Source organism: Pocillopora damicornis, chromosome 6 (assembly GCF_964200805.1).
Source record: "Pocillopora damicornis chromosome 6, jaPocDami1.2, whole genome shotgun sequence".
In the NCBI taxonomy this organism is placed as follows: Eukaryota; Metazoa; Cnidaria; class Anthozoa; order Scleractinia; family Pocilloporidae; genus Pocillopora; species Pocillopora damicornis.
Window position 1 is genome coordinate 17,593,360 of NC_142675.1, and position 27,942 is coordinate 17,621,301.

Sequence of the window (27,942 nt, forward strand, 5' to 3'; positions counted from 1 at the left end):
TTCCACACTCTCGCGAACAAATCCTAGTCGCAGCCTTTTAGGTCCGGTCATTATTTGTCACCTGGGATGGAGTGGAGAGGGTTGGAGGATTTTTGTCACAATAAAATTTACCTGAATCTCCTCCTAGGGCTGGTCCCTCGTTGGCAGTCAATTTTCTTTAGTTCCCCTTTTATACTCTGTTACTGACAGCAGATCCTCCCTCCGCTCCCCTGTATACCATGTGATCCTTCACCCTCCCCTCCCCCAGATGATAAACTGTGACTGTTCCCTCAGGCTTTGCATATTACCTTTCGGGAAAAAGAAGCGAATACTGAGCTAACGGAAAATGATTTGAAAAAATATGAAAACCAAAGTGCACAAAACCACCACTCCTCTTTTCCAGTTTGCATAGTTATTCGTTTTTAGCGACAATTTGAATCTCGCCTCAGGAAAGTGCATGCCATACATTTGTACTGCCTCAGTATTTTGTGCAATGTTTAAAAAAGTTATTTCAGATTTTTTTTTAAGTAACATAATTTTTTTACGCGTTGTAGAAGAAAACACAAGAATGCCCAGCCATTGCTCACTTATTTTGAATCGGACGATTTTGGGGGGCATCACATGATTTTCTGGGGGAAGGAGGGAGGACCAGTCGTCATCAACAGAGTATAAAGGGGAGCTATGGAAAATTGACTGCCAATAAGGGGGGGGGGGTGGGGGTCACAAAAAATATATTACAGAGCCTTATGGGGTAAACGTTTTAGTGTCACAACCAAAATCATTCCAACTCCCCTCCTCTCCAAATCGCTCGAACTTCCCCCCCCTCCCAGATAACTATCAATCCCTTTATTCATGAGAACACAAATACTTTTTTAATGAACTTTTATTTTTCCTCTTGTTTTGGGGGAGTAACGAGCAAAGGTTGGGGAAAATAGTTTTAGGATAAAAAGTTTAAGGCGATCCGTTATAAATTCTCTCTTCTGTTAAATAGTTTTTATCACCTTTCTTAGAATAAATAATTTATTTCCTATAAATGCTATGCAAATAACACCGCTTACAGAGATCGATTAAGACTCGCTGTCAGCTGCCTGTGTTTACAATAGTGGCGATCAGTTTTACCTTGGTGTAGACTCCATTCTTATTCACTGGGAAAATGAAGGAGCAGGAAAAAGTGAGTATTACATTTTTTAATTGATTCAAAGAAATAGCCTATGACTATTTGTTTAAATGAAACCAATTCCGTATCAGTCAGGCCACGAAAACATCAATGTTATTGTATGGTGTCCTTGGAAACAAATTATGTCCTACAATTTTCCAAAAATGTACGTTTTACAAAGCATGTCTCGAAGAAGAAAATCCTGTGTTGGATCGCATTGAAGACTAAAATCGCTAAAAGAGGGCAGCTTGTACATGACAACTTTAACGCAAAATTTCCCAAATAATAAGATTTGTTTTATAATGTGTTTATCAGTGTAAACTTGCATCTCATGTAAAAATAACTGATTTTAGATTTGTTAACGTTTCAAGGAACAGATATTGGTTGCGAAGCAAAGCAGAACTAAGTCAGAAAAACCTTCTTTAAACATAATCAGTTGATCAAATATTCACGAACAATAAAAGAAATGTACGTCTAGTGTCATTTAGTCTTCATTGAGTAATTCGTACCGAGTTTTCCTCTGTTCGGGTTCATTGCGAAATATGTCTACTTAACATTATGCTGCAGTCTAGGATATCACTGTATGAAAGATCAGAAGCGTTAATAATGTCTTAGGACCTTAAAATAAAAAATATTTCACCGTGACTGTGGAGATAATCGTGAACAAAAACATTGGACCTCTCTAAAACGAAATAAGGCCTGTGTATGTAGTATCGAAAAGTCTGTTTACTCCAACCTGAAAAAAAAGTAATGATTTAATTGATTTTTTAAGTCTCAGTATCAAATTGCAACAACTTTTAGAGCTTGGAAATTTAATCAAGGTCTCTCAGAAATGGAAAAAGCGTCAAACACTGAAAATTTTGACAGCGCTAGAGTTAATAAGCAATGTTGTGATATACAGGATTTTCCGGCCCGTACGCCAGGCACCTGCCAATCATGAATGATTAACGAAACTTCGATGAGATTTGATTGGTAGAAAAGGAGGCAATATTTCCAAGCCGCCTTTCTGTAGCCGAATGAAAACCTGGCTATAAAAAGCTTAGGGCTTTGAGATAAACCTTGTGAGTTCGAGATGTTAATATTGCACATCAACAATAGTACATCAATTGATTTTCACTGATAACTACCTGTATCTATATGAAATATCGCGTTAAAAAATGTAGATGACATGTTTTTCCTTATTAATTCATGATGAAAGAGATTCAGTTGACTTCCGATTCTGAATTCGACTGACGACAAATTATAATAACCTCTTGGTTTCTTACTAACGCGAAATGGACTCTGTTTTCCTCTTGTACTCTCTCAATGTAAGTTCATTCTTTATTATTCAAACCTGTTTTGATCTTTCTTCCTGGTAGGGGTTTGTACCGCTGGCCCCGGTTGTTCGAAGGTTGAATAACGCTGTCCACTGGATAAGTCGTTGTACGGTGAACAACGCTATACGTTTTGCAATCACTTATCCGCCGGACAGCGATTTATCCGTTGGATAGCGTTATCCAAACTTTCTACAACTGGGCCCTGGAAATTAACTGTATTGCAACTTATATAAAAGTTCGAACTGATTTCTCTCTGCCATTTACTCATCTGGAATGATTCCAATTGCAAAAATACATCCTTTCTCTTCTACAGCCACTCAAATTGAGGTTATTCACTAAAATAAACTACAATCGTTTTTTTTTTCTGGTCTGTTTCCATAAAGATACAATAAAACTGTCATGCAAAGTGATATTTTTCGCTCTTAGGCAATTCCAGATGGAGATTTTCCGACAAAACTTTGACAGTTTTTGTCGTATTCTGTTTGCACAAATGCGACAATTTCCTTGACAATTTTCATTCAGATTTACTTTAGAATTTTAAAATATTCTCAAAGAAATATTTTTCTTTTGTTAAGCCTAAAATTTTTGCAGGCTTTTACATGCCAGGTTACAATATTTGTTCAACACTCATCGGTAATTGGACAGCGATCAGCACTCTAAGCTCGGATTGTTTGCTCTGGCTTTAAGAAAACAATATTCGTGTCAAAAGCAAGCCGCTGCAAAGTATTCCTTTTATACTTTCCTTTGATTTGAAGGTGTCATTTGACAATTGACGGCAAACGAAGAGTTTTTTATTTAGTCTTTCCGCGGAGACTTAACATGTTTACCCGAAAAAAGGATAGCTCATCAGGTTTTGATTAAAAACAGTGAAAATAATTCAACGTTTCATTGTAAATCGATGTTACTTTATTGGAAATCAACTCAATCTCTTCATTGCAACGATATCAAGAAGCTTGATAGATTTAAGGATGATATTTCAGTAACCAAAAACATGGCGGAGACAAAAAAGCTGTGGATTAAGCTGATGAAGGTAACGAGGAAACCTTTATTGCAATTTTTCTGGCATCCATCTATTTAAGATTTCTTTCCGGCAGTTTTTGAATAATGCGAAATTCTCATTTAACTAAGTGTTCTTGCGTAACATCTGTTTAGAAAAGAAAACGAACTTTTATGGCTGTTTTCTGTTCCTACTTAATTTAGATTTTGTTAGTTTGATTTTGGTACTTAGGATAACATGGCCTTGTTTTGAAACTAAATATATTATGCGTATGAATTTTCACTTATTTTTCAAGATTAGAGTTTATAATTAAAATTGCAAACTGACAATATATCATCCAAGCTTCTTTTCACCAGAGAATGCGCCAACATTTTAACAGCTAAGTAATTTTCCACAAGATTTAAATTAAATTAAAGGAAGAAAATTTCGAAAATTTTTGGCTCGCTAGCCAACACGACGAGAGTTTTTTACAAAGAGTAGGTTGAAGACTAGAAGTTTAACAGGATTTGGTGTTCCCCTTTTAGACTTCACGACGGAAAAATCACAAAAAGGTAAGCAGGACATCTTTCAGGTGATCGAATTATTTTAACTCGGCCATGCAAAATTTCCATTTAAATTCTACTTCATAAAGTTTTTCTCCGCCTCATCCCTTTGGTGAAAATGTTTGTCATATTTATCTCGGTGATGATGTACTCTCATCCGACGGCAAGAACAACCTCTTTTTTTTCTTATTTACTCAATATCAGTATTATTATTTTTATCTTTTTCCGACGGCAGTTATATTCCCTTAAAGGCCGACTTGCCATAATACGAGCCCATGTTAATTGTCAAAAATTGTTCCCAGCCTCTGTTTCATTTTGCTCTCCCCTTTTGATGAGTAGAAATAGGCACTGGATACTAGTCTTCTACCCTTGTGATTATGACGGAAAACGAGGCGTTAATTTGAATCTTTTTAGCTAACTGAATTAACTCAGCTAATTGAATTACATTAAGACCTTTGAAAAACTGGTTAACCATGGTCAAGAGACTCTAAAGAAATACAATACAGTTTAAACGATCGTGACCGAAGACAATAAAAATTGGTGAACTTAAAGCGGATCCAAAATGATGAATATGAGAATTTTAAGCTAATTTCAATTTTACAAGATGGAGAAACTATCATGGAGCTACTGAAACAGATCTAAACCAAAATGGCACACAATCCCTATCGAAACAGTAGGAACGTACTTGTGGTTTGTTATTGTTACCATAAGTCGAAGGAACGTGAACAGAGTTGATTTGCTGGAAGTATCCAAATGTGCCTCCACGATAGAAATTCGACAGCTACTAGTCATTTCACGACAATTTTGAAATTTTGGGAAGAGTATTAAAACACAGTACAAGATTATACCTTAAACCTTGTTCCACATCTGACCAACAGACTACCTTGGTCACGTTTTTTTTCTTTCTGAAGTGCTGACATCTAGGCCGAAGTTATTGCGTCCTTTTTTTTAATTTTTAGCGAAAACAAGTAGGTATTGATTACGGTCATCAACAATCTCTTGACGGTGACAAAAGCTTGAGGTTAAAGGGCCAGAGGAATTTCAGCGCGAGACGTTTGGCCTTCATTATGCCATGTCCGGCATCATCACTGAAATTTTTACACCACGGAATTTCAGAACTAGCTCAGCAAGGGTAAGATAACAAAGGTTGTGTAAATGCTTGAACTTGAAACGAAAAATTTTTTTAACCTATAGCTTAACAGAGAAGTAATCGTTTCGCTCTGCAAAGGAAGCTTTTGGTATTGCTGATCTTTGCAGTATGTAACATGAACCTTATAACGGCTTCACTCGCTGACGAATATTGTTTGTCTCACTCTGCCACTAAGTTAGCGGACCAGCCGTCTGAGAAATGAGAACTAGCTGAATTTGAGCCCTATTCACGTCACTGAGACTTTGTTTCTTTGTCTTACGCTGATGACATTTGTTTAACTTCGTGATTTGTCAAATTACGTATTTGAAAATGTGAATGTTTGTGTCCGAGAAAGTTTCGCGTAAGGGTCCAATTTTGAAACGTTCCCTTTACCTCAAGCCGAATTAAACTTAGGGTTGGCGATTTTAAGTTTTAGCTTTCCTTTCGCGAAATAATAGTTTTCACCGAAAACATGGCATGGTCGACAGTGCGCCTGTAAAATTATGTGGAATCTTTAATTTGTAAACATATGTTCTTTCACGTATTTCCTGAAAGGATGAAATTGTAGCTCTTAATCTGCCCACAGTAGTACGAGTTATACTTTAATTACATATCTGTGTTTATTAAGGGTACATCTAAATTAATTTTTTTGTAGCATTGGACCAATTTTCTGATTAACAATATTTTTCTATGGTCGTAGCTGGGGCACTTAGTGGCGGTTTGCTTTCAAAACAACTGATACTACTTCGAAATAACTTTTAGAAATAACACAACAGAGTAAAAATTTACATTCATCTGTTTCTCCAATAAGAAACCACAGTTCATGTTCAGATATTTGCTCGAAAAACCAGTTTATTTAAACATGAAGATATAATACTATTCATGGCAAGAAAAAGAAAAACATCTGCAGTTTCGGTAAGCGTCTGTCAGTAGTTTCTATTTGACTAATTTTTCCTTTATCTCCCTTTAATCCGGCTCATGACAAGCGCACGTTTGAACTTCTCGGCCTTTTGCCCTTCTCTCACATTCCTGCTTCTCGAATTTCGACGCGATTGTGAAACGGTATGGAGAGGTTTTGTTTGGCTCACGTTTCCGTCACAATACTCGAGATACAATTTAGACAGTAATGCTAGACTCTGCCAGAACGAGAGAGTTTAAAAAGCGCCAGAGTGAATTCTAAAGAATTCCTTCGACAGGATATTATGGTTCGATGTTGGATACTCATAAGACTGTCCTCATAGGGAAATTTTTCCGTGACCGAAATTTGGAAATGATAGACATGCGGTCGTCAAGAGCGAAGAATAAACGTCCGTTTTTTAGCATTTTTCCGCGCATAAAAATTGGAAAGAAGTCAAAACGATGGGCTGAAGAGGTTTATGTTTTTCCACAGAGCCGGGCAGTGTCAGAGACTAACTTGCTGATCCACCTTAACCGAATTTTGGATTCCTACGATGAAGACGCGAAAGTCGACTCGGTGATAGCGGAAAACGCCACATTGAAGACTGCCAAGAAGATCCATCGCCTCGACAGGAAGGACAGACACCAAGATGTACAAGACGCTTGTCAAATACACGATTTATCTCTCAAGGAATCATTCCTTAAAAGTTGCGAACAACTTGGAATTCCTCCTTTAGCAATGACTTACTTTCTCGACAAAGTCGCGGCCAGCGAAACGGAGCTGATCATGAGAAATCTTGGGCTGGGTCCCACGGGTGCTGTTGCTGTCGCGGACGCCTTGTCACGCAATAGGAGTGTCACGCGACTAGACTTGTCACTCAATAACGTTCAGAATAAAGGAGCTACGGCTGTTGCAAAATTACTCGAGGCGAACAGTCTTATAACTTATCTGAATCTTTCAGAGAATAAGATAAGTAAAGATGGTACAGACGCTCTTGGAAACATGCTGACTGTGAATGATTCTTTGGCGAGAATTGACATTTCGCGCAATGGACTAAGTGATGATGATATTCATTTTTTTAGTAACGTTTTACAAACTGAAGACTTTTTATCTGCGCTAGACCTTAGTCATAATTGTTTTGGAGTCACCGGAGGAGAGCACTTTGGGGAAATGATCGCGAAAAACGTGTCCCTTCGCGAGTTGAACTTGGGATGGAATCGCTTGGGCGACCTCGGAGTCAAACAAATCTGCGTGGGCTTGAAGAAAAATCGCACGTTAGAGAAATTGGATTTGTGCTGGAACGAGATTGGCCATGAAGGCGCAAGATACATCGCGGAATCTTTGGAATACAATGGCAAAATTATTGAGTTAAATCTTAATAACAATCGTATCACCGACCGCGGAATGGAGAAAATCGCAAGGGGTCTGGAACTTAATGATACTCTACAAGTCGTCAAAATTGGTTACAATCTGGTCACTTCAGAGGGAGCATGCGCACTGCTGCGGTCACTGCTGAAAAACCCTGGTAGTGCAGTAGAAACTGTTCACATGGCTGAAGTGGAAATAAACGGCGCTATTAAAGAACTCTACTTAAAGCTTAAATCGAGAAAATCACGATTTCGCCTTCTTGATTTGTTTACAGCCAGTGGGGATGTATATCACTTTGTTCAACCACAAAATCCCATGATTGTACTGGATGCCTATTTAAAACGAAACAGACTGACGGCGTACAAGTGTAACAGCCTTGAAGAGGAAGAAGGAGAAGAATAAAAAATTTCTATGAGGAAACAAATATAACTTCAACCTTGGCTACAGCGGTTGTAAATCACAGTTTTGCGTGGATCTCGGGGTCCGATGTTTATTAATCGCCTGGGGGTGGTGGGGTGGGAGGGATCGGACGATTTGGTTTGTGTCACGATAAAAGTTACCTGATTCTCCTATAAGACTTTGCCCCCTACTGGAAGGTAATTTATGGTCGGTTTTCTATGGTCCTCCCTTCTGTCCATTATACTCTGTCGGAGACAACTGATCCCCCCTCTACGGTCCCCCCTGAGACCCCCAGAAATCCTCCAAATTCCGCCCCCCCCCCCCTCCCCCAACGGCGATGTATAGGGATTGGTCTCCAAAGTTGTAGTGTTTATCTACGATGTTACCCATTTCATTTCTTTGAATGAACAAAAAGGAATTTATCCTTCTAATATCAATACAGTTTCAAGAAGTTTCTCCACACAGTCATTTAATGAAGCTCTCTTTGTACACCAAATTTTAGCTGACAACGTGGTCGCCCTTAATTATTTGTGTTTCGTTTCAGTAACCTTGACAACGTATGCACATCTTCTTAAATTCATTTCCATGGGTAACCATCTGGTTTCACACCATATTGAGTTATACCTAGATGTTGTGAAATATATTTCTCGCTTTTAAGATAAAAAATTTGTGCAACTCCTTCCCTTTCTTCAGTTCTTCACATTAACGTTAAGAGCTTGCTTTCAATTTTTCTTGAACACGTGTCAATAATGCCGCACTATTTTCTATGTATTTGCACAATTCGTCCATCACGCATCGATGCCTCAGATGTTGAATTTTAAGTAAATCACTCAGTTTATAGAGGAGATAACCGCTGACGAGAACTTTGGATGGATTATGTTAACGTCGGCTCGTCTACCTTGACAACTCCCTCTTGAAAGTCCGCCAAGTATTTCACTCGTCAACGCAATAGAAGAGCGTTTTTCAAAAACTTATAACTTTTCTCATTCACTTTTTTTGTAAATCAATCTCTTGATTCGCTGCATCGTAAGTCGCAACATATTCCGGAGTTGGTGGTCCCCAGATGAAGCTGAAGTTGAAGGGTAACTTAATAGATGTGTCTATCTCAGCCTCCAGTTTACTAACCCTTTCCTGCAAAGCCATGGCCTGTTGCTGAAAATCGAACTTTTCGTGCTCGCAAGTTTTGTACGAAGCTTTAAGCTCAGATAATCTCTGATAAAACCGCCGTACCTCACGGCTTAGGTTCCCGTTCTCTTCGGTAATCAGTCGAGTATGCGTATCCGCATCTTGAATTCTCTTCTGTGCTTCGAAAAGTTCGTCTTGCATTTCTATTTTTTCCTCCACTGAGATTTCTATTTGGGCTTGAATCTTGTTCAACTCACCCAGCAGAGAATCAGTCCTCAACTTGTTCGCAGTCAATGATGCCGTCAAATTCTTAATGATTTCATCTTTATCACGGATCTCTCTCTGTTTTAAGTCCGTATTTCTTTCAAGTTCATCGAAACGATGTTTCAGCTTTGTAACCTCTGTGTTTAACCTTTTGGCTTTTGACCTTTCCTCTTCAAGCTCAGCTTTAAGGTCTGTGTTCAGCCTCAATGCGCTCTCAGCATCTCGCTGGTAATTGATAATTTTTCTTTGCATGTTTGCCATCTTCTCTTCGAGTTCATAATTGGCATCCTCAACATTCTGTAGTAGATCTTTTGCCTGAGACATTCTTCGTTCAGATGATGAAAGTTCTTCTCGTAAATCATCTCCCTCGCGAATTGCTGCTTCGAAACTGCTTTCTAATTGACTAATTTGTATCGAAGATTCTTCTAGCCTCTGTGTGAGCTGTTCTATATCGTCTTGAGCATAGATGGGTTCCATGTTCAATCCCTCTCCTTCTTGCGCAGACATTTCTGATAGTAGTTCAGCAATGGTGCCACGCAATTTTGAATTTTCCAATTCCAGCTCCGTGATTCTGTCTAGCGTCTCCTCATCAGTCTCTTTTGTGGTAAGCTCTTTAACGGGAGCAACCAAATAGTCTCTTTGATGGCCATAATCTTCCGCTTTCAAAGATTCCAAAACTGCAAGTAACTCATTAAATTTTGACTGAAACCAACTTAGCTCGGTTTCAACATCTGTACCTTTCTCTGCACGCGATTCAAAGGCCATTCTCCGTTGGGAAATCTGCCTATTCAGATCAGCAATTTTTGACACAAGGTCTCTGTTGGCATTTTCAAGCTTTTCCACTTGTGTTTGTTTGCTCACAAGTTCTTCTTTATGGCTATCTGCTTGGTGCTGTATCTTGAGAACTTCCTTCTGTAGCAAAGAGTTCAGTTCTTTGCCTTCGCGAAGTTCGTCGCGTGATTCATTAAGCTGAGTCTTAAGGTTTTCTCTTTCCTTTCTTACGTTCTGTAGCTGCATCTCCAATTTACATACCTATAATCATGGATATCAATTAATTCATATGGACTGTAGAAATTCGATTAAATGATCAAATGCTTCTTAAAGTGATGTTTCTGTCTGCTGAGAAAATTTCGAACTCCAACAAGAATTAAATCCATGACCTCGAGAATCGATGGTTTAACCAACTAGGACGTTGAGCGCTGAGGCAGGTCAATTGTATTTTTGAAAACTTGTGCCGTAGGATTCAGACCACTTGGTTAGGTAAAGAAACGGAAATGCCGAATCAAAAGCTCAAATCCTATTGAAGTCCTTAATTTTTCTCAGGTTTCATTTTAAAGTTGCGTGAAATAAGAAACAAAATCAGGGAAATTTTTTTTCTCTCTGCTCTGTTTACGATAGGACCAGAGCAACAAAGCTGCCTCTTTGCCTCGCAATACATTTTATCTCATGTAGGCTACCGCGAATTGTACTGTGCGCTTCACGTCATTCACACCAACCCATAATATACTATACCATCCTGCACGCAGCATCTTGCTGACATAATCGAACATGGTGGATGTAGACTACAGACTGATGTAACTCACCTTGATGCTATAATTTTTGCTGCAACTCAAAAGTTCCTTCTGTGAGTTTTCATACTCTTCCTGCATTCCGACTAATTTGTCTTGTAACTCCATGAAATTGTTCTGAAAGACCTCGTGTTCCGGCAGTAAACCGTTATAACTTTCCTCCCAATAGGCGGTTTCTTGTTTCGCAGCAAAGAGCTGCTCAATCTCCTTCGCTGTATCTTTTTGGATAACTGCGGTTGACATCCCTCGCTGTAGATTTGCAGACTCGGCCTTCGCTTCACTCTTCAACTCCTAAATAGACAAGTAACCAATTTCTGAATTTTGCTATCAGTTTCTGAGATTACTTCATTCGCCTTCAAAGTGTATTTAAAGAACATCCGAAATGTTGACGAAATACCATTCAAGCATCCAGGCACTGGAATTTTAACCTCCTAAACCGAAGTTAACATGCACATTATTGTTCTCTAGGGACGTGTTTCCTTTTATCACTCTTACGTTACGTAATCTTTCATTTTGTATACTGTATATCCCTGTTAATTTTTTTACAATTGCTTCGTTTCCATCTATCTTTCTTTGATATACAGTTGCATTAAGCGATCTGAAACACAAAGGCCCTTTATTTTTGCGTCGTTGCCGCAAATGCAGGCAAACCTTTTTCGAAATATAGACCCATGCACAACACGTGTACAAATTCATTTTGAGCTGTCTATTACTTATGAAAAATAAAAGAAGAATTGAATGAAGACAATAGCTATGGTTAATGTCTTTGTTTTGGTATTTAAAGTTTGCGCGTCCTGTCATTGAATTTGCATTAAATTGAACTTTATCATAGTTACGGAGAAAAAAAGAAATATATTTGAAGACAAAATATTTCTAAAGGAGTGAAACGGTAATTCTTAACTTTTGCAGTGAGCACAAAACACGGTTTATAAAATGCAATTGTTATTCACTGACATGGGAGTACGCATAATGAGAAACTCGCTCAGTTATTAGACCCAAGTTTCCATAGTTTCTGTACAATCAGGCGATTGATAAGAGGCTTCTTCATCGTATGTGACCAACCCTATTCCCCGATGCCCTTATTCGCAGTTACGAGTTATATACTGGATATACAACTAAAATCTTTATGAAAATAACCATGGTTTTAACAAAGAGCCAATTAAGATTATCTTCATTAAGGTCCAGTAAGCATGAAGTTCTATTTGGAGATGTGTCGATAAATAGGAACCTTTTTCATGGAACAAATGATTTAATGTAACACCGCAAACTTGCCTTTTTTCTTTGCTTTGTGAGAGATGAAGTAGCCAACAGCTAGATTTACTTTCAGTTCCTAGGTATGTGTGTAAAGCATTTTGCCGACAGGCTTTGTCTCCAATCGTCGCCTATGGCTCGTGGTCGGGAAGATCAAAGAGGAGAGCAGGGGGAACCTACCCATCGCACTTCGCGCTCTTTCGTGTTCAGCCGCATATTACAGAGACAACTGGAGCGAGTTAGGTCTTTATAGGTAGGGGTAAGGCGTCGAGAGGGAGGAGAGGGGATGGGAAGCAGAGGCAAGTCAACTATTCAACTACGATAGAAGATGAGAGCAATCGGGATTGTAGGTTACGACATTTTATGATGTAGAATTCGCCATTTCTACGGCAAAATTACTTTCGGTGGTTCACTCTGAGTCGCATCATACCTCTAACTATTTAGAAATCTTTCCAATTTTGGTTCTGCTCACACAGTCTAACCCCACCAAATTTTAATGCTGTCTGGTGCTTCTCGTCTCTCCCTTAGCAAAAGTACAAAAAGCAAAAGAACATTTTCTGTAGTTTATGGCGAAAGTGGTGTATTTAGCAAACGAATCATCAAACCAATTTTTGTCGGATTTTGATGATTTTGAATACGCGCAACTCCGAATAAGCACCGCATCTGCAATGCACAAATTCTACCACACGCCGCGGCGCGTCATACAGTATTATACTAAATAAAAGATTTACTGCCTGTGACACTGTGACGCTTTTCACTTGCACAGGAAACCCATTCATCACAGTGGGAAGTAGAATGGAACGGCTTTAAAACCAGTAACTTTCGGAAACAAAGGGATAGCTTCAGAGACGTTGCTGTTTCCTTTGTTATTTCAAATTGAAAATCTCAGGATTTCACGAGAAAAAGTAACTTTGTAACTAGGTAAACTTTAGGCAAATGAACCACAATAGGCCCGTTCAAGTTCTTTCTTTAGCTATGAATCGATCTTGGAAATGACTCACTAATACAGGCACTTCACATGAAGATAATGTATGGACTGGCCCACGAACGAGGTCTTTGAAATTCAGTGAGAGCATCGGACCGCGTAATCTATTCAAAGGTTTGGTGTTTGATTCCTCGTGGGGAACTCAGATGTTGTTTTTATTTCCCACGCTCCAAACAAAGCAAATAGCCACTTTCTTCACAGCGTAGTTTGACGAGCTTGTGTTTTTGTTTACATTCGTCACCAAACGGAATTGGTCTCCTTTACTCAATCTCTTCATTACAAAAAAAAAGCGCAAAGCGTCAAGCTATCTTGAATGAACAATGACAGCCGCGTCGAGTCTTTTGGGACCGTGCCGTTTTGAAGTCACTGACAAACAACTGTTGCTATGAGAGACTATTGAAATATTGCTTTTTGTCAGTTAAGCCAAATTAGCGTCCCACAACAAAAAAATAAAATATATAGATATTTCGCTACTAATCAGCTGAGATTTTAAAACATTTTGACTGCACGAAACCACCTTGTTTAGCAAACAGTGGAGTTACGTAAATAGAAAACCGTTCGTTATGTTGCTTGCCACTACCTGAACGAGACACACATAGACACTGCAACTTTTTTAAAGATGTCTCGTTCGTCACGCGTAGAATCTTTAGAAGAGACAAGCTTCTCGAGCTCGATCGAGAGGTCTGTGGATGCAGCGGATGCGACATTACACCATCTGGCCTCAGCTAAGGAAACGTTTGGTGACTTGGAGGCTGCTTATAGGACCTTCAAGCACGAGCTGGAAATAGTGAAAACTGAGCATGCTGCACAGGTGAGAAGTTTAAGTATGTAATTAATTTGATTGCTTTGTTCAGTGATATAAAATTTAAAATACCACAGAACAGAATTGCGCAGGAAAATATGTTATGTTTTCAGCGGAGATGGATTTTGACTGCTATTTTGTTCTAAAGATGTCCTGGAAGACATTTATAATCCAAACTTTTGGTTTAATTTCAAGAAGTTGTCATTAAGCGACTTTGATACTCAAGAAAGAAAAATTTTCCAACCTAGTGCTAAGTACTATGCTACAATGTAGTTTTAAGTTCGATAGATGGTCTCAATGGCTAAACTGAGACCGTCTGCCCAGAGGACTTGAAATTCTTTCTATATAAATACCGCCAAAGGATGCCGAAAAACCAACACTAAAAAGTCGAGAGGTCACTTATCACCGACTTAGGTTTGAGAAGAAGCTCCTAGAATTTTCCCTGCATCCTAGCTCAGTTGGTAGTGCCCAACTAGAATCTGGGGGCATGGGTCTGAATCCCATCGAAGTTTGAATTTTTTTTTATCCAGGTTTCTTTTCTGCAAAAGCTAAAATTCCAGCTCACCTTTTAGGATTATGGCTTTATTTTTTAAAGAAATTATTTTATTTCGTCCCGACAATGTCAAATCGTGAAAAAAATGGTAAAACAAAGGCTTCGATTTACGTATGGCAAAATTTACGGTTTCCTTAAAGAATTGACCGCCGGCCTCCCTTGCTATCAGTCTGATATAATCATGTCTTGGTCTTTCTATATCACGAAAAGCATGCGGTTTTGAGTTATTTCTTGACTAATTGATAATTATAAGATATCAAAGAATGGTTATTAGTCTGTCGCATAAGTCGTGCTCGTCTCCACGGCAAAAGTTAACAAGAATTCTTCAAAAAATAAAATTTGTACCTTTAACTTTTATTTTTTCCGTGTTTTTCAGTAGGACGTGCCCAATTTCAGTTCGAGCGCGTATAATCTTTGTAATGGCTGTTTTGTTTCCCGTATTCAGTCGCCAATAACAAAATTTAAAATTTTTGATATGGTTGTTTTCACGTTTCGTGCTGGTATATCTTAGTCTTGCCTTCAACCGTCAGCAAGCTAAAGTACCCCTAGGTTTCTTTGTACATTTTATCTCAAAGGAAATTTCTTAAAATCACAAGTAAAGGCAAAACTTTTGAATAATTATGCAATACCGTCTAACTTGTATTTATGTTCTAAGAACCTTGTCCCCAGAGAGCAAGAATCCACTCGATTAAGGAATTGAGCCTGTCCATGGACATCAAGCGAATATGAATTTGCATAGTATTTAGTTTGTACACAAAGACGAGACGATTTTAAATGAGCAGTGTAGGAATTAACTCAAGTCAAGTTCGAAAGCCTTAAAGTCAACTACCTTCACCTTCCTTTGTTTTCGAAAGAGTTAAAATCGATTTAACTTTACTTTAGCCACGTTCTATTGTTTATTCAAAATTGGTGTGTTTATTGTCAAAGATTACTTACTTCAGACTTAAGTTATACCAAAACAGACAAGAGATTTTAAATTGTGCGGAGAGACTATATCACAATTCATCGACAGCTCGTGTGTAAGTGTAGGAAATTGCATGAACGCTACTACATTTCGTAATTTAAAGGCCAGAGTGAATCTTAGAAAGCTTCTGTGGTTACATGATCCTTGGACGAAAGCAATTTGAAAACCTTTGAAAACATTACGTTTTACCATATATCACGAACTGCATGAACAATTCATGCGATTTGAATTCATTACATTCTCCAAAGAATATCTACTTACCAAAGCATCTTTACACGATTTAGGTGCACGCTCCCCGAGATACCTTCAACGGCCTTGAAAATGTTTGTAAAATATGTTTTCTTTGGATAACTCATTTCCTGTAAGGTTTGTGCGTAACAAACCAAAACAAGATGTCTCTCGAATTTTCTTAAAAATTAACATTTTTCACTCATCTCAACAAGTATAAATTACGAGAATCCAATACGGAAATTCGATATTGCACTCAATGAACTCTATAAAAATTCCTCAATGACCAATCAGGAACGACACAATTTGTTAAGAATTTGTTAATTAAGAATGTATCTCTGGACAGCAACTTTATCATCTCTATATTGAGCGACAACCATTCTTACCGCCAACCCCCAGCGCATGGCAACAGTGAAAATAACTCAAGGGCTTTGTTTATCCGTCATCGTCATTTAGAGGACACCGGGAAAACACTGGGAGGTTTTGAATTCCACAAATTAACAAGAATATTTAAAAACATTGCATCACTGCATTTTGACGCACGAAACACCGACAATGCAATACTTCCATACTCGTGCCCGATTAACACACAGACACTGAATACTCTCTTTACAAAGCCATCCATGTATTACATACTTGCGCACGGGAAAAAGTCGATTTACCGTTGTGTTGGTCAGTCTACGCTTACGCAGTGATAAATCGTTTTCAGTTCTTTTACCAAGTTCGCAACGCTTGTTTCCCTACACCTCTTTAGCATATGATGGATATTTAGCCTCAAAGTAATTTGAATTAAAGCTTAGACGAGGACGACAAGGGTCAATGATTATTGAAAGAGGGTCTCACTGAATAAAAAAACCACAACAAATAAAATTATTTTATTACGTCGTAGACAGTAGCCTTAACAACACAAAAAACGCACACCGCTGAATTAAAGATAAACGCAAGACCACTATGCGGAATTATATCAGCCGAAATGCTATGCAAAAAATGAGGAACACCACATCACTGCAAGTTGTAGAGTGTCCCTCAATCTTACCAAGCAGATTGAGCAAAGGCGTCGAAAACTCAAACCATTGATAGAGTAAACAAACACTTTATTCCACGAATTTGAAAAGTTTTAAAACTTCCTGTGGTTACAAGAAGCTTCCATTAACAAGGCAATATTAGGTTAGGTTTTGTTAAACAAAATCGATTCATAAACAATTCACTAAACCACTGCTTCCAATTTTCAGGATTTTCTGTCTAGAATGCGACGCACGTGCCGACTGTGATGCTCCACTAACGTCGAAACATCCATATCTAATATCTTAATACCCATTATCCTAGGATCCTCTAAGACAATGTCAAAAATTCAATTCAAAATAGCGATCAAAAGGCTTTTAAACCATACTCCAAAGGGAAGATGAGTTGGCGGGAAAGTTAATAGGCCTGCAATGCGTATAAAAATAGGCATACAATGCGTATCTTCATTTAATTAATTTTTTTTTAATTTTACAACATGATACTTACATTAACTACATTAAGGTTCCCTTTAGGGGCCTTTCTACGTACATTGTGTTACACTACGTACATTGTGTTACACTATTTACTTACAGTATTCTTAAGATACAATTAATATTTATGCTACTTAGATTGTTCTACTTACACTACGTACAATGTGATAATGCACACATATTTAGAGGCACATCATTTACCCACAAAAAAAGAGAACCTTATTCATAAAAAATTAACAGTTACGAAAGACAAAAAGGCTAAATTGTGGGTGGGCTAGCTTGAAAAAAAAAAAACAAAAGTACGGCGTTTAGCAAAAATTGATTTTCAGAGGCTTAAGATCAGCGTATGGAGAGTAAAATATAGCCTGTGAGCAGGGTCACATTTAGAGCCTGCCCGCGAACTATATAGCAATTATTGTGCATGAAGTATTTTGTCCCACTTTTGTTGAAATTTCTTCTGTAAATCAGTCACGATAGATATTTGTTTTTCAATTTCTAAATTATATTTCAGCCGTTGCGCATATTCTCTGATAGATGGAGATATGTTCTTAAATTTACAGCAATAAATATAATACCTTGCGAGGAGCAAACAATGGCTTACTAAAATATCATCTTTTCTTTCCTCTAAAACCTAAACATTCATCGATATCCAAAACGTGTGAGGCTGTTATCAAATGAAATGAAACGAAAAAACAATGAACCCTTCCCCAAAAGGTTTTCGTTACCGAACATTCCCAGAAAAGATAGATTAATGTTTCCTTGTCTGTTTTGCACAAATAATTTAATTAATTTTGTTTATTAAAATGGATATGTCTCATACAGAGTTAGACACTCATACAAAGTGAATGGATTTTATGATCGGGATCCACTTAGGAGGGGTTGCCCACTGACGATTCGGTCAATGAATTTTAAGCAAATGCATTTTCTGTAAGTCTTTGTTTAAATCACATCTCTTGTTATTTTCATTTTATAGTGATCTATCTTGCATGGGTCTTGACTCTTTCACATTTCTAGCTTTGGCTAGACTATATACACACAAACAAAGTCGCGGTGTAAAAATCAAACGAACGCGCATCAAAGGTGACCTCAGACAAATATTGTTCGACATGAAGTTTAGTAAACATTACATCCACTTTAAAATATAATTTATAGGTCTAAATTTAGTATTGTAATCAGTATCTAACTGATCCAGTAGTCAATTTGGAAAAATTGAAAATAGAAAAGAGTGATTCAGTGCAAAAAAATCACATGCAATCCGTAAATAAATCACATTGTCGAGAGCCAATCGGATTGCAAGGAGAATCACTGTTATCAAAAGTGGATATGGTGCAAACCATTTATTTTCCTTAGGAGACAGCTGGCTTTGTAGGCTAACTCAAAAACTTGTAGAAATACTTTCGAAGCCAACAACGACTTATTCTATGCTCTCCATTAGATCAACCAACTTCAAACCCGTCTTGAAAACCTTCAGAGAGCAAAGGGTGCCTCAGATGAACAACTAAATCAGACACGAGCAGAATGCAAAAAATATCAAGAAGAACTGGTAACGATTAAACACACTCTTGCGGAGAGAGACTGGGAGAAGGAGAATCTCGCGCACGAGGTGACCTCGTGTAAGAACACCGCTAATGTCTTACAAAAGGAAAAGGAGGAGTTGGAGAAAGAGTTTGCGAGTCTGCAGCAAGAGATGGCGTCCATGTCAACGGCAGTTATCCAAAGAGCTACACTGGAGGATAATGAGCAACTCCTTGCTGCGAAACAAGAAGCTGCCCACTGGGAGGAGAGTTACAACTGTTTACTGCAAGAGAAGGAAAACTTTCAGAATGATTTAGTGGAGATACAAGACAAACTCGCCAATATTCAGGCAGAATACGAGAGGTCACAGAGGGAACTGATGAGTTGCAGTAAAAATTACAAAATTAAGGCGAGTAAAATGTATTTTGTCTTGCGTTCTGCCACGACGCGTTAATTCAAATTGCAACATTAATCGTAGAGAAAAACGAATGTCCTGTCTTAGCAGAGTAGGAACTACGGGGAACCTCAGATGTAATTTCGGATGTCAATTTGAGGATATTTTATGAAATTGTTTTTAAGAAAATGATCAAAATATATGCTTACGGAATATTTCAGTGGAATCACTTGAATAATTTTCCAAAAAATTAGCAAAGTGCACTATGAAACTCCTCAAATAGTACGGTTCATTTTTGCAGTTCCAGTCCAATAATTCTGGGCATACTGTATGCTTTCGCAGTGACGTAACCTTTTATTCCTAACTCAGGTATCAAAACTGGAGATGCAGTTACAAAGCGCAACAAAACAGAGAGAAAATTTCAAGGCACAGCTAAGTGATTCGCGCGATGAACTACGCCAAAACAAAGATACACACTCTCTACTGCAGAAGAAACTCCTCGAGATACAACAACAAGCTGACAACGCTAAGGAACAATTTTCAGCTAAACAACGCCAGGTAGAAAAACTTGAAGTCGCCAACAAAGATCTCGTGTCTAGGATGGAAGATTTAAAGGAGGAGATGAAGAAACAGAGAATGTCTTTGGAATTGCATGCCACGCAAAAAAAAGGTGTTGAAACAGAGTTGAACTTGTCGCAGTCAAAAGTTACCGAGTTGGATACTGGTTTACAATCAGTAAAAACTGAAAAAGATGATCTCCAGAGACAGCTATTTGCTGTGTCAAGTAAGCTTACAACTACGGAAGAGACTAATAGGAAGATTCTTGAGAGAATGACAGAACTTGAAATGGAGAATTCGAAACTGCGCGATACTGTTTCGGAACTAGAATCAGAAATATTTGCTCAAGGAAGAAAAGTATCACAGTTGGGACCTAGTTATGCTCAGGCCCAAGATGATAACGAAAGGCTTAGTATTAAACTTGAAGAATCTTCAATTAAAATTAGCCAGCTGGAGTCCAGCTACGAAGCAGTAGTTAGCGAGAAAGATGGACTACGGGAAGAGCTCAGTTTATCTGAACGACGAATTACTGAGACAAGGTCTCTATTACAGAAAACTGAAGATGTTTGCAACGAGTTAGAAGAGAAGATGGCAGCAATGAAAAGTCAGATGTTTAAGTGTGAAGGGCAAAGAGAAAGTCAGTCTAAACAGAAGGCAAACCTAAAAGCCGAGCTGGAGGAAGAGAGGTCCAAGGTCACAAAATTAAAAGCAGAGCTTGCAAGAATAAAAAGTCGTTATGATGAATTTCAGAGAAACGCAGATCTAAAGCTAAAGGAGTCCGGCAACAAAGATAAAACTATCGAGAATTTGAGAGCCTCCGTGACGGCGCACGAGCTGAAGACAGAATCTCTACTCAGTGAGGTTACCAAACTCCAAGCACAGATTGAGATAACGGAGGAAGAGAAAAGAGAACTGCGAGAGGAGACTTTAGACGCGCAGAAAAGAGTCCGAGATGCGGCTGCCGAAAACCGACAGACGTCTGAAGAGAACGAAAAATTAAACCTTGAGGTTCAGTCGTTTTACAAAAGATTATCCGAGCTACAAGCCTCTTTCAACACATGTGAGCATGAAAAGTTCGATTTCCAACACCAAACCATGGCTTTACAGCAGAGGGTTAGTAGGCTGGAGGCTGAGATCGACGAATCTGTCAAGCAGCGCTCTGCGAGCGAAATACGAATCCAGGAATGCACTGCCACCCACAATGCTGTTACTCAAGAGATAAATTTACTTAAGAGTCAGCTGCTCGAGCAGCAGTCTGTCAGCAATGACCTCCGCAAGGATATAGCAGAAAAAGACGCACTGTCCAAACAGCTTCAAGAGGAATTAAATGTGCTTAACGTCGACTCCGACGCTTGCCATAAAGAGCTGAAAAATGTGAAGAACATGCGGGAAATGAGTGAAAAGGAGAAGAAAATGTTACACAATGACCTTGTGAGTAAACAGGAGGAGTACTCAAGAGCACAGACCCTTTATGAAGCAACGTTAAAACGTAAAGAGCAGCTAGAGGCAGAACTCAATACAGCACAGAACCAGATTGCGAACATGGAATTGTCTTTGAAGAGATCTGCAGCCGCTGACAAGGCTAGAGAACTGGATCACGAGCGATCGCGGGCAAGTGAGCTTGCCAAACAATTAGCAACATATAAAAGCAAAGTCAGCTCATTGGAGTCTCTGTCTGAGCTTACGAAGAACGACATTCAAGGCGTCCTCGACGAATTAGAAGAAGCAGAAAACAAAATGTCTGTTTTGAAGCAAGAGCTGGAAGAGACGGTGGTAAATAAAGAAGAACGAGAGCAAAAACTAAGCCTTTTGGAGAAACGGAACTCTGAGCTTGAACAAGAAGTTTTGATGTGTCGACAAATTAAAGAGAGATCAGAAGAAGAACTTCATCTTATGAGAACGAGGATCGCAAAATATGAATCACAAATCGAAACTATTCAAGATCAGAGAGCACAGCTCAAGGAACAACTTGATGCAAACAGCGCTAAGCTTGTTTGTGATAAAGATCAAATTATGCGACTGGAGAGCCAGGTTATCGAAGAAAAGAAGATTAAAGAAACCGTTAACAAAGAGATTGTCAGGAAAGAGCAACTCGCGGACGAACTTCAAGTGAAAATCAGATCTACAGAAGCGGAATTAGAGAAGGCAAAAAATGAACTTATTACCATAAAAGTGACAAATGAGGGGCTGAGAGCAGAGAAAAGCGAGTACGAAGGCACGTTAACATCTTTGCGAGAGAAACTTCATCAACGTGAGACAGAAGTGTTTGCGCTTAGAGACTCAGTCATGAGGTTAGAGCAAGAACTAAGTAGTTCTAAATTAAGGACTTCGAGTCTAGAAGCCCGGATATCGAACCTTGAACTTTATAAAAATGACTACAAAACCCGATGGGAGGAGTCCCAAAGCGGACTTGCAAGGCTAAAGACGGTTATAAAGGTTTGTCACAGCCAGATCCAAGATAAGGAGAGATCGTGTGAAACTTTACTCTTAGAGTTAAAGGAAAAAGAGACTGCTTTAGAAAAGGCTATGAATGACAAAATTATTATGGAAACGGCCGTATCAGCATTGCAACAGGACTTGGATATCATGAAAGCTAATTATGAAAGAAGTCAGTCCAGAGCGAAAAGTCTCGAGGATAGCTTAGATGAGGCTAACACTAGCATCTCTAAACTGGAGTTAAGCAGTTTCTTGAGTGAAAATGGAGAACTTGAGAAGTCTTCTGATGAGAAGTTATGGGAAACTGAAGCGTTATATCGGCAAAGTCAAGATAGAGAAAGTTCACTGCGAAAGAAAATTGATGACTGCAAGATTAAGATTAAAAGACTCGAGTCTGAGAATAGAAATACTCAACAGGAAAATATGGAACACAACCGCGAGATCAGCCTCCTTCAGAGAAGAACACAAGAGTATGAGCTGAAAATCGAGAAATTCGAACAAGAGAAGAGAGCTTTGAAAGAAGAGCTGATTGGGCAGCATGGGAAATTGTCCGATCTGGAAGTGAAATATGAATATGAGATCCGTGAGAAGGACTCAGTCAAACGCCAACTTGAAAATGCACTTCAAAGAGTATCAGCGAGCCGAGAAGAGTTTTTAGAAAACGATAAACAACTTATAGAGCAAAGAATTGGAGCAGACACCATAAAGAAAGAGATGGACGAGAAGGTTCTCATGATCGACCAACTGAAAGCTAGCAAACTCTACTTAGAGGAAAGCATCCAGAGTTTAAAACAAACTTTAGCTGCATCTCGAGAAGAATGCGAAAGAATGAAGGTTGAGAAGGACCGCTTACAACAGGAAATTTTGACCCTTGAAGCGTCCAACACAGAATACGAAACACGAATCCAAAAGCAAGCCCATGAAAGAGATCGAGTAAAACTCGAGCATCAGTCTGCTTTGTCGAAGATAGCGTCACTGGAACATCATGTAATGGAACAAAATAGAGAGACTGAATCACTTTGTGGAAAGGTGGAAGAATGGAAGAACAATTCATTGGTACATCAAGAGAGTAAAGTGACAGCAGAGGAGCACATTGCGGATCTAGAGGCCAACATAGATCGACTTAAGACCGAGGCCATCAAGAAAGATGCAGATACAAGAGAGCTTCACGGAAGGTATGCTAAACTGGAAATCGAAACTGATGCTCTGAGGAAGAAACTATACAGGGTCGAAACGGAGAATGGTGGGCTGGCTGAACAATGCAGAAGTCTTGAGGCTCGGAATAAGTCTTTATCACGACGTGAGGCTGATGAAAATGCAAGTTCTGTTTTACAAGAAAAAATTTCAAATCTTGAAAGACAGATCAAGATGCAAAAAAGAAAAATTGTCGATTTGGAAGCCAGCAGCCGAGAATATGTTGCAAAAGAAGGGGAACTGCAAGAAAGTTTGTACGCAGCTCGTGACAAAGTTTCAAAATGGGAATCGAAATACAGCGTGGTCGTAGCGAGAAAAAACGAGATAGAACAAGACCTCATCGCACTGCAAAAAGAATTCACTCCGTTAAAGGATGATCATCGTCATTCTGTTGTCCAGTTGGAAACTGTTCATGGCGAAATGCAAGAGGCTAAAAACAAGGTCTTAAAATTGGAAATGGAGGTGAATTCAGCTGATAATATGCGAAGGCAGTTAGAGCTTAGAGTTCAAGAGTACATAGAAAAGCTCAAAAACAGAGACAATGAGCTGTTAACAGCTCAGCGCGGTTTGCAAGAGGCCCGATTGCTTCTTGAACACAGAGGCGTGACAAGGGAAGAAAATGGATACAGCTCGGCAAATGACAACCAAAAGCTTCAAAAGGATGTTTTCGTGCTCCAGCAGGAATTAAATAGTACACAGGGTTTATTGACATCAGCAATTAGGGAAAAAGATGAATCTTGCAAAGAAGTGTTTAACCTAAAGAGAGTTGTCACAGAGCTGCAAGGAAAACTGGATGCATCACAACAGGAGATTCTAGAACTCAAAACTAGCGTCACTGGTTACCAAAGAAAAATGACAACGTCTGATGAAGGATTCCAGAAGGCACTTCTTGAGCAATTGACGATCAAGACCCAGTTGGATGAGGCCAACAAAAAGGTTGCTTATAACAAAGAGGAATTCTATGAAACGCAGAGGGAGCTTTCCAGCCTCAGAGGTTTGGTTGAAAATTACAAAAAGGAGCTGGCGAATAAAGATAGCTTTTACAGACAGCAAGGCACGAAAGTAAGGCTCCTGGAAGAGGAATTACGATCGTTCAAGCTAAGGATCGCCTGTGGAAGTAATGATTATCACACTATGAATCAAGAGTTAGCAAAACTGAGACTCAAGCTCGATGAGAAAGATAACTGCATTTTAAGTTCAGAAGAAAACGTGAAGCGGCTTATTCAAGAAAACAGCAAGCTCCGTTTCGAAATATCTGACGTTCAGGCTCTTGAAACAAAGCAAAGGCACGATTACAACGAGTCAAGGCATAAGACGGAACGCCTTCAAGAAGAAATTATATCGTTGCGTGAGAAGATGTCGTACTTGGAAGCGCAGAGCTCTACTAAAGAAAAAGAACTTCAAGACTGCAGAAAAGAATTGCTTATGTTAAAGAGGACTAACTTTGAAATCAAGTCCCGTTATGAATCACTTCAGAGACAAACACAACAATTACAAGAGGAGTTGTCGGTGTCAAAAGCTAAGCTTAGCATTGTCGAACAAGATGAAACCAAGAACAGTTCGCACATTTCTTTTTCAAGTAGGACAATGAAAGATGGACCCATAGGAGAAAACACAACCCATTTGGTTTGGAGAATTGAAGAAAGTACACGTGAAATTTCTTTATTGGAAAGGAAAGTACTAGATCTCGAAGCTAAGTTAGCTGCAGTAAGTCAAGAGAAAGAGAGGCTAGAGTGTGAAGTGATTTGGAGGGCGAAAAGGATTGACGATCTCGAAGGACGGGTATTAAAGGATGCTAAGCATGAAACAGATACAAATGATATAGAACTAAAATTGAATGCACTTGAACATGATCTTATTGCTGCCAAAAATACAATCGCACGGTTACAAAATGAGCGAGACGCATACGAGAAGAAAATAAAAACAAGTGATGAAAAGGTCATCTCGGCTGAACATAAAGTACTTCAAATGGAATCAGCTTATCGTTTGAGTCAGGAGAGATTCGACTCAGAGCACAAGAAGTTTCTGGAGGCCCAAAGGAGGCTATCTGTACAAGCAACCTCTGTAGGCACCTCAAAATTGGAATCTTTAGACGGTGAGCTTCAAGTACAGCTTCGTAAAGAGAATGAACTGAAGAGATTGATAGATGAGGTCAAAAAGAGAAATGACACTTTAACTGCTGAACTTGTCAGTAACGGAAACGATGGAAGAAATTCTGATGCACTATCTAGAGAAAGGGTGCTTGCTTGCAGTCTTCAAAATGAAAACGACTTACTCAAGAAAGAATTATCACAATACATGGATAGCTACCATCGAGCGTACAAAGAAAAACAAAAACTTGCAACTGAATTCCACGACCTCCAGCTTCAAATGTCTCGCTGGGAAACAAGTTACCATGGAATAAAACGAGAGAAAGACGATCTTTATTTCCAGCTTACTGAGTTACAAAAGCGGTTTGATCAGTTACAAGAATCGTCACAAACTGAGAAGCAGGTTATTCGATACGTTGGCTCTACCGGTGTCACTGATCAGAATATAGGTATACAAAAGCTTAAGGACGAGAAAGGTAGACTCTCTGGCGAGGTAGCTTCCTTAAATCTGCTGCTTTCATCTTATAAAGAAAAACTCGATTCGCTTCACTCGGAAAAAGTGCAGCTCCATGCTAACCTTGAAGACTCCGAGAGGAAGGTATTCAATCTCGAACAAGCTAACCACACCCTCACCACAGAGAAGCGTCGACTGGAGCACCAGGTTTCCATGACACCTGAGATAAACAATAATCGGTCGGAAGAATTGGATAGGAGTTTGCAGTCAGAAAGATTCCAGGAGTGTATCTACGAACTAGAAAAGGAGACAAGAAAGTTGAAAGCAGAAAATGACTATCATCAGAAGATTATGGAGAAGAAAGACGCAAACTTGAGTGAACTTCGCTCGCAAATATTGTCCTGGCAGAAAGAGGTAGAGAAACTGGAGAAAGAGTTGTTCGTGGCTAAAGAAGCGTATGAGAAGTCCGACAGACGAATGAAAGAAATCTTCAGTTCTCAACACGAGCCCCTGACGGTTGAAGATCTTCGAGGCCTAGTCAGCGCCTCACCAATTCTAAGCATGCGCAGCATATCGGTGACCGAACAAAGCATTTCAGGGAGAAATTTGACTGGAGACCGCAGCATAAGCTTAAGTAACATTTATCCCCTAGATAGCTTTAGCAGTTCAATTCACTTTTAAGTTAGTTATCCGGCCGTAACCAACCTTGAGATTCTGGGTCATTTCAAGGTTTATTAAAATTTTTTTCAAACTTTCCGATGAATATTTGCACCAAAGGAACTGGCAAAGACGTTCTCTAGTAACGGAAAAATCTTTAAGGTCACTATTAGACAGAGACAAAGTGCGTAGCAGTTTTTTGAATACGATAAGGTAGGTTTGGATTGTATTGCAGGTTTTAGTTCTCATCACTCTGCAATTGGTTAAGGAAAACCATAAGCACGCTTTTATGAAATCACGTGCAAAACTGGAACCAATCGGGAGCCTTAGTCACTTGCATTTTCCTGTCCCTTAGGTGATTTCATTATTTAACTCTGAGTTCTTATGAACTCCCTGTGATATTTTGTTTTGTTCCAATTGGCTGATGCGATTTCTTCGGCTTCGTTTCTTCAAAAGTCAATCGAAATCCCCCCTAAAAGTTATTCAATTTAATTTCGTGATTCAGTCTCGTTAGCCAAGCTTCTTGTTCTTCTATGCCAAGAGTTGGCAACAGACTTAAACTCCCAGACACGTTTCCCATTTTTCACATCCCAGCGTGAGAAAAAAGTCCCTGTTCCTAGTTAAGATTCATTCCGTAAAAATGCGTCTGTCAATTATGAGAAAAACACGTCTGAAGTTTCCCTTTTTCTAAGTAAGTTTTTATTAACATTTTGTTAAATCACCTTGAAGTGATTAAAAATAAAGAACGTTTTACAACAAAAGGAATGTTTTTCCCATGGAATTGTTGCCCTATCGGAGAAAATCTCGAGTTTCTAACGCTGAGCAAAAGGCACCAAGATTCCCCATCGGGAAGGGACCATCTCCCTACTGCTTCCAATTGCAATAAGTAAAACTAGCTCCAAAGCTAGCACTAAAAGATTTCCATATTTCGTGGAGTCAGTGAAGGGGAAAAATAGTTATAACCCTTAAAAATCTTGCTTATTCAGTTAGTTGCAAGGTGCGTGTTTCACTTTGAAAGACAAACATGAAAATCTTTCATAGCTACTATGATTTTCTTGAAGAAGTGAGGGCCATTATTGATCGTCCGTTAAACATCCGGCCGCGTGATCTGGTGCCAACACGAAAATAAAAATTTTTTTCACTCAGAAAAAGAAATGTAACCGATAAGGTTTATCTCAGCCCTATGTGTTTAATTTTACAGTAGTCTTCATCTACATTAGTTGAGATTCTCCCGATTTTTATAGTCTTTAGTGCTTGGAATTGAGTTCCGAATGGTGTTTTAAAAAGACCTTCCACCCCGCTTTGAGAATGCTATAGAATTCAACATCTCTGGTCGAATGGAAAACCCCCGGAAACATGATCGTCCTAAGAGATGGATGAGCCATCAGTTGTGACAATGATCACAAGACACTTGAAAGGTACACATTGTCATATAAGCTATACTTCCCAGCTTTTTCGGTGGGTAACGTTCTTTAGATGACCTTAGGTCACGCAACGAATGTTGTCGGCACGTGTAAGCTGAGTAGCCACGCCTTTTATTTACAAAACTCACCGGAAATTGTTTACTTTGAGCGTGACACCGCGGGTTTTCCTCTAAATGGACAGAAAATGTCGCATTTTCTCGAAA

The 27,942-nt window shown here is 39.0% G+C and overlaps 3 protein-coding genes across 10 annotated transcripts; 2 read left to right on the top strand and 1 right to left on the bottom strand.

Moving 5' to 3' along the window:
* The first annotated feature begins 1,036 nt into the window (after nucleotides 1-1,036).
* Nucleotides 1,037-8,463, top strand: LOC113681949 (uncharacterized). 6 transcript variants are annotated; one of them, XM_027199088.2, is made up of 4 exons: nucleotides 3,212-3,481; nucleotides 3,973-3,999; nucleotides 4,950-5,122; nucleotides 6,510-8,463. In XM_027199088.2, the coding sequence occupies exons 3-4, from the start codon at nucleotides 5,063-5,065 to the stop codon at nucleotides 7,785-7,787; spliced, it is 1,338 nt and encodes a 445-aa protein (XP_027054889.2). In that variant the 5' UTR covers nucleotides 3,212-3,481; nucleotides 3,973-3,999; nucleotides 4,950-5,062; the 3' UTR covers nucleotides 7,788-8,463. The 6 variants fall into 6 exon arrangements, with proteins under 6 accessions (XP_027054890.2, XP_089067037.1, XP_027054889.2 ...); XM_027199086.2 differs by lacking the exon at nucleotides 4,950-5,122 and having other exon boundaries at nucleotides 3,219-3,481; XM_089210910.1 differs by lacking the exon at nucleotides 3,212-3,481 and having other exon boundaries at nucleotides 3,968-3,999.
* Nucleotides 8,237-15,782, bottom strand: LOC113681948 (uncharacterized). 3 transcript variants are annotated; one of them, XM_089210906.1, is made up of 4 exons: nucleotides 15,558-15,587; nucleotides 12,423-12,515; nucleotides 10,757-11,032; nucleotides 8,237-10,205 (listed from the first exon to the last, which is right to left on the bottom strand). In XM_089210906.1, the coding sequence occupies exons 3-4, from the start codon at nucleotides 10,982-10,984 to the stop codon at nucleotides 8,772-8,774; spliced, it is 1,662 nt and encodes a 553-aa protein (XP_089067032.1). In that variant the 5' UTR covers nucleotides 10,985-11,032; nucleotides 12,423-12,515; nucleotides 15,558-15,587; the 3' UTR covers nucleotides 8,237-8,771. The 3 variants fall into 3 exon arrangements, with proteins under 3 accessions (XP_089067032.1, XP_089067031.1, XP_089067033.1); XM_089210905.1 differs by lacking the exon at nucleotides 12,423-12,515 and having other exon boundaries at nucleotides 15,558-15,782; XM_089210907.1 differs by lacking the exons at nucleotides 12,423-12,515; nucleotides 15,558-15,587 and adding an exon at nucleotides 12,014-12,158.
* LOC113681947 (uncharacterized) lies at nucleotides 13,461-26,479 on the top strand. Its single transcript, XM_089210904.1, has 3 exons — nucleotides 13,461-13,788; nucleotides 18,453-18,941; nucleotides 19,296-26,479. The coding sequence occupies exons 1-3, from the start codon at nucleotides 13,597-13,599 to the stop codon at nucleotides 26,337-26,339; spliced, it is 7,725 nt and encodes a 2,574-aa protein (XP_089067030.1). The 5' UTR covers nucleotides 13,461-13,596; the 3' UTR covers nucleotides 26,340-26,479.
* Nucleotides 26,480-27,942: the final 1,463 nt, after the last annotated feature.

Excerpts from the sequence above, each read along its gene's own strand:
- LOC113681949 (XM_027199086.2), top strand. The coding sequence starts at position 3,350 with ATGTTACTTTATTGGAAATCAACTCAATCTCTTCATTGCAACGATATC. Across the intron at positions 3,482-3,972 it reads TGTGGATTAAGCTGATGAAG|ACTTCACGACGGAAAAATCA; the intron begins GTAACGAGGAAA and ends TTCCCCTTTTAG. Across the intron at positions 4,000-6,509 it reads GACGGAAAAATCACAAAAAG|AGCCGGGCAGTGTCAGAGAC; the intron begins GTAAGCAGGACA and ends GTTTTTCCACAG.
- LOC113681948 (XM_089210905.1), bottom strand. The coding sequence starts at position 10,984 with ATGTCAACCGCAGTTATCCAAAAAGATACAGCGAAGGAGATTGAGCAG. Across the intron at positions 10,206-10,756 it reads GCAAAAATTATAGCATCAAG|GTATGTAAATTGGAGATGCA; the intron begins GTGAGTTACATC and ends CCATGATTATAG.
- LOC113681947 (XM_089210904.1), top strand. The coding sequence starts at position 13,597 with ATGTCTCGTTCGTCACGCGTAGAATCTTTAGAAGAGACAAGCTTCTCG. Across the intron at positions 13,789-18,452 it reads AAACTGAGCATGCTGCACAG|ATCAACCAACTTCAAACCCG; the intron begins GTGAGAAGTTTA and ends GCTCTCCATTAG. Across the intron at positions 18,942-19,295 it reads GTAAAAATTACAAAATTAAG|GTATCAAAACTGGAGATGCA; the intron begins GCGAGTAAAATG and ends TTCCTAACTCAG.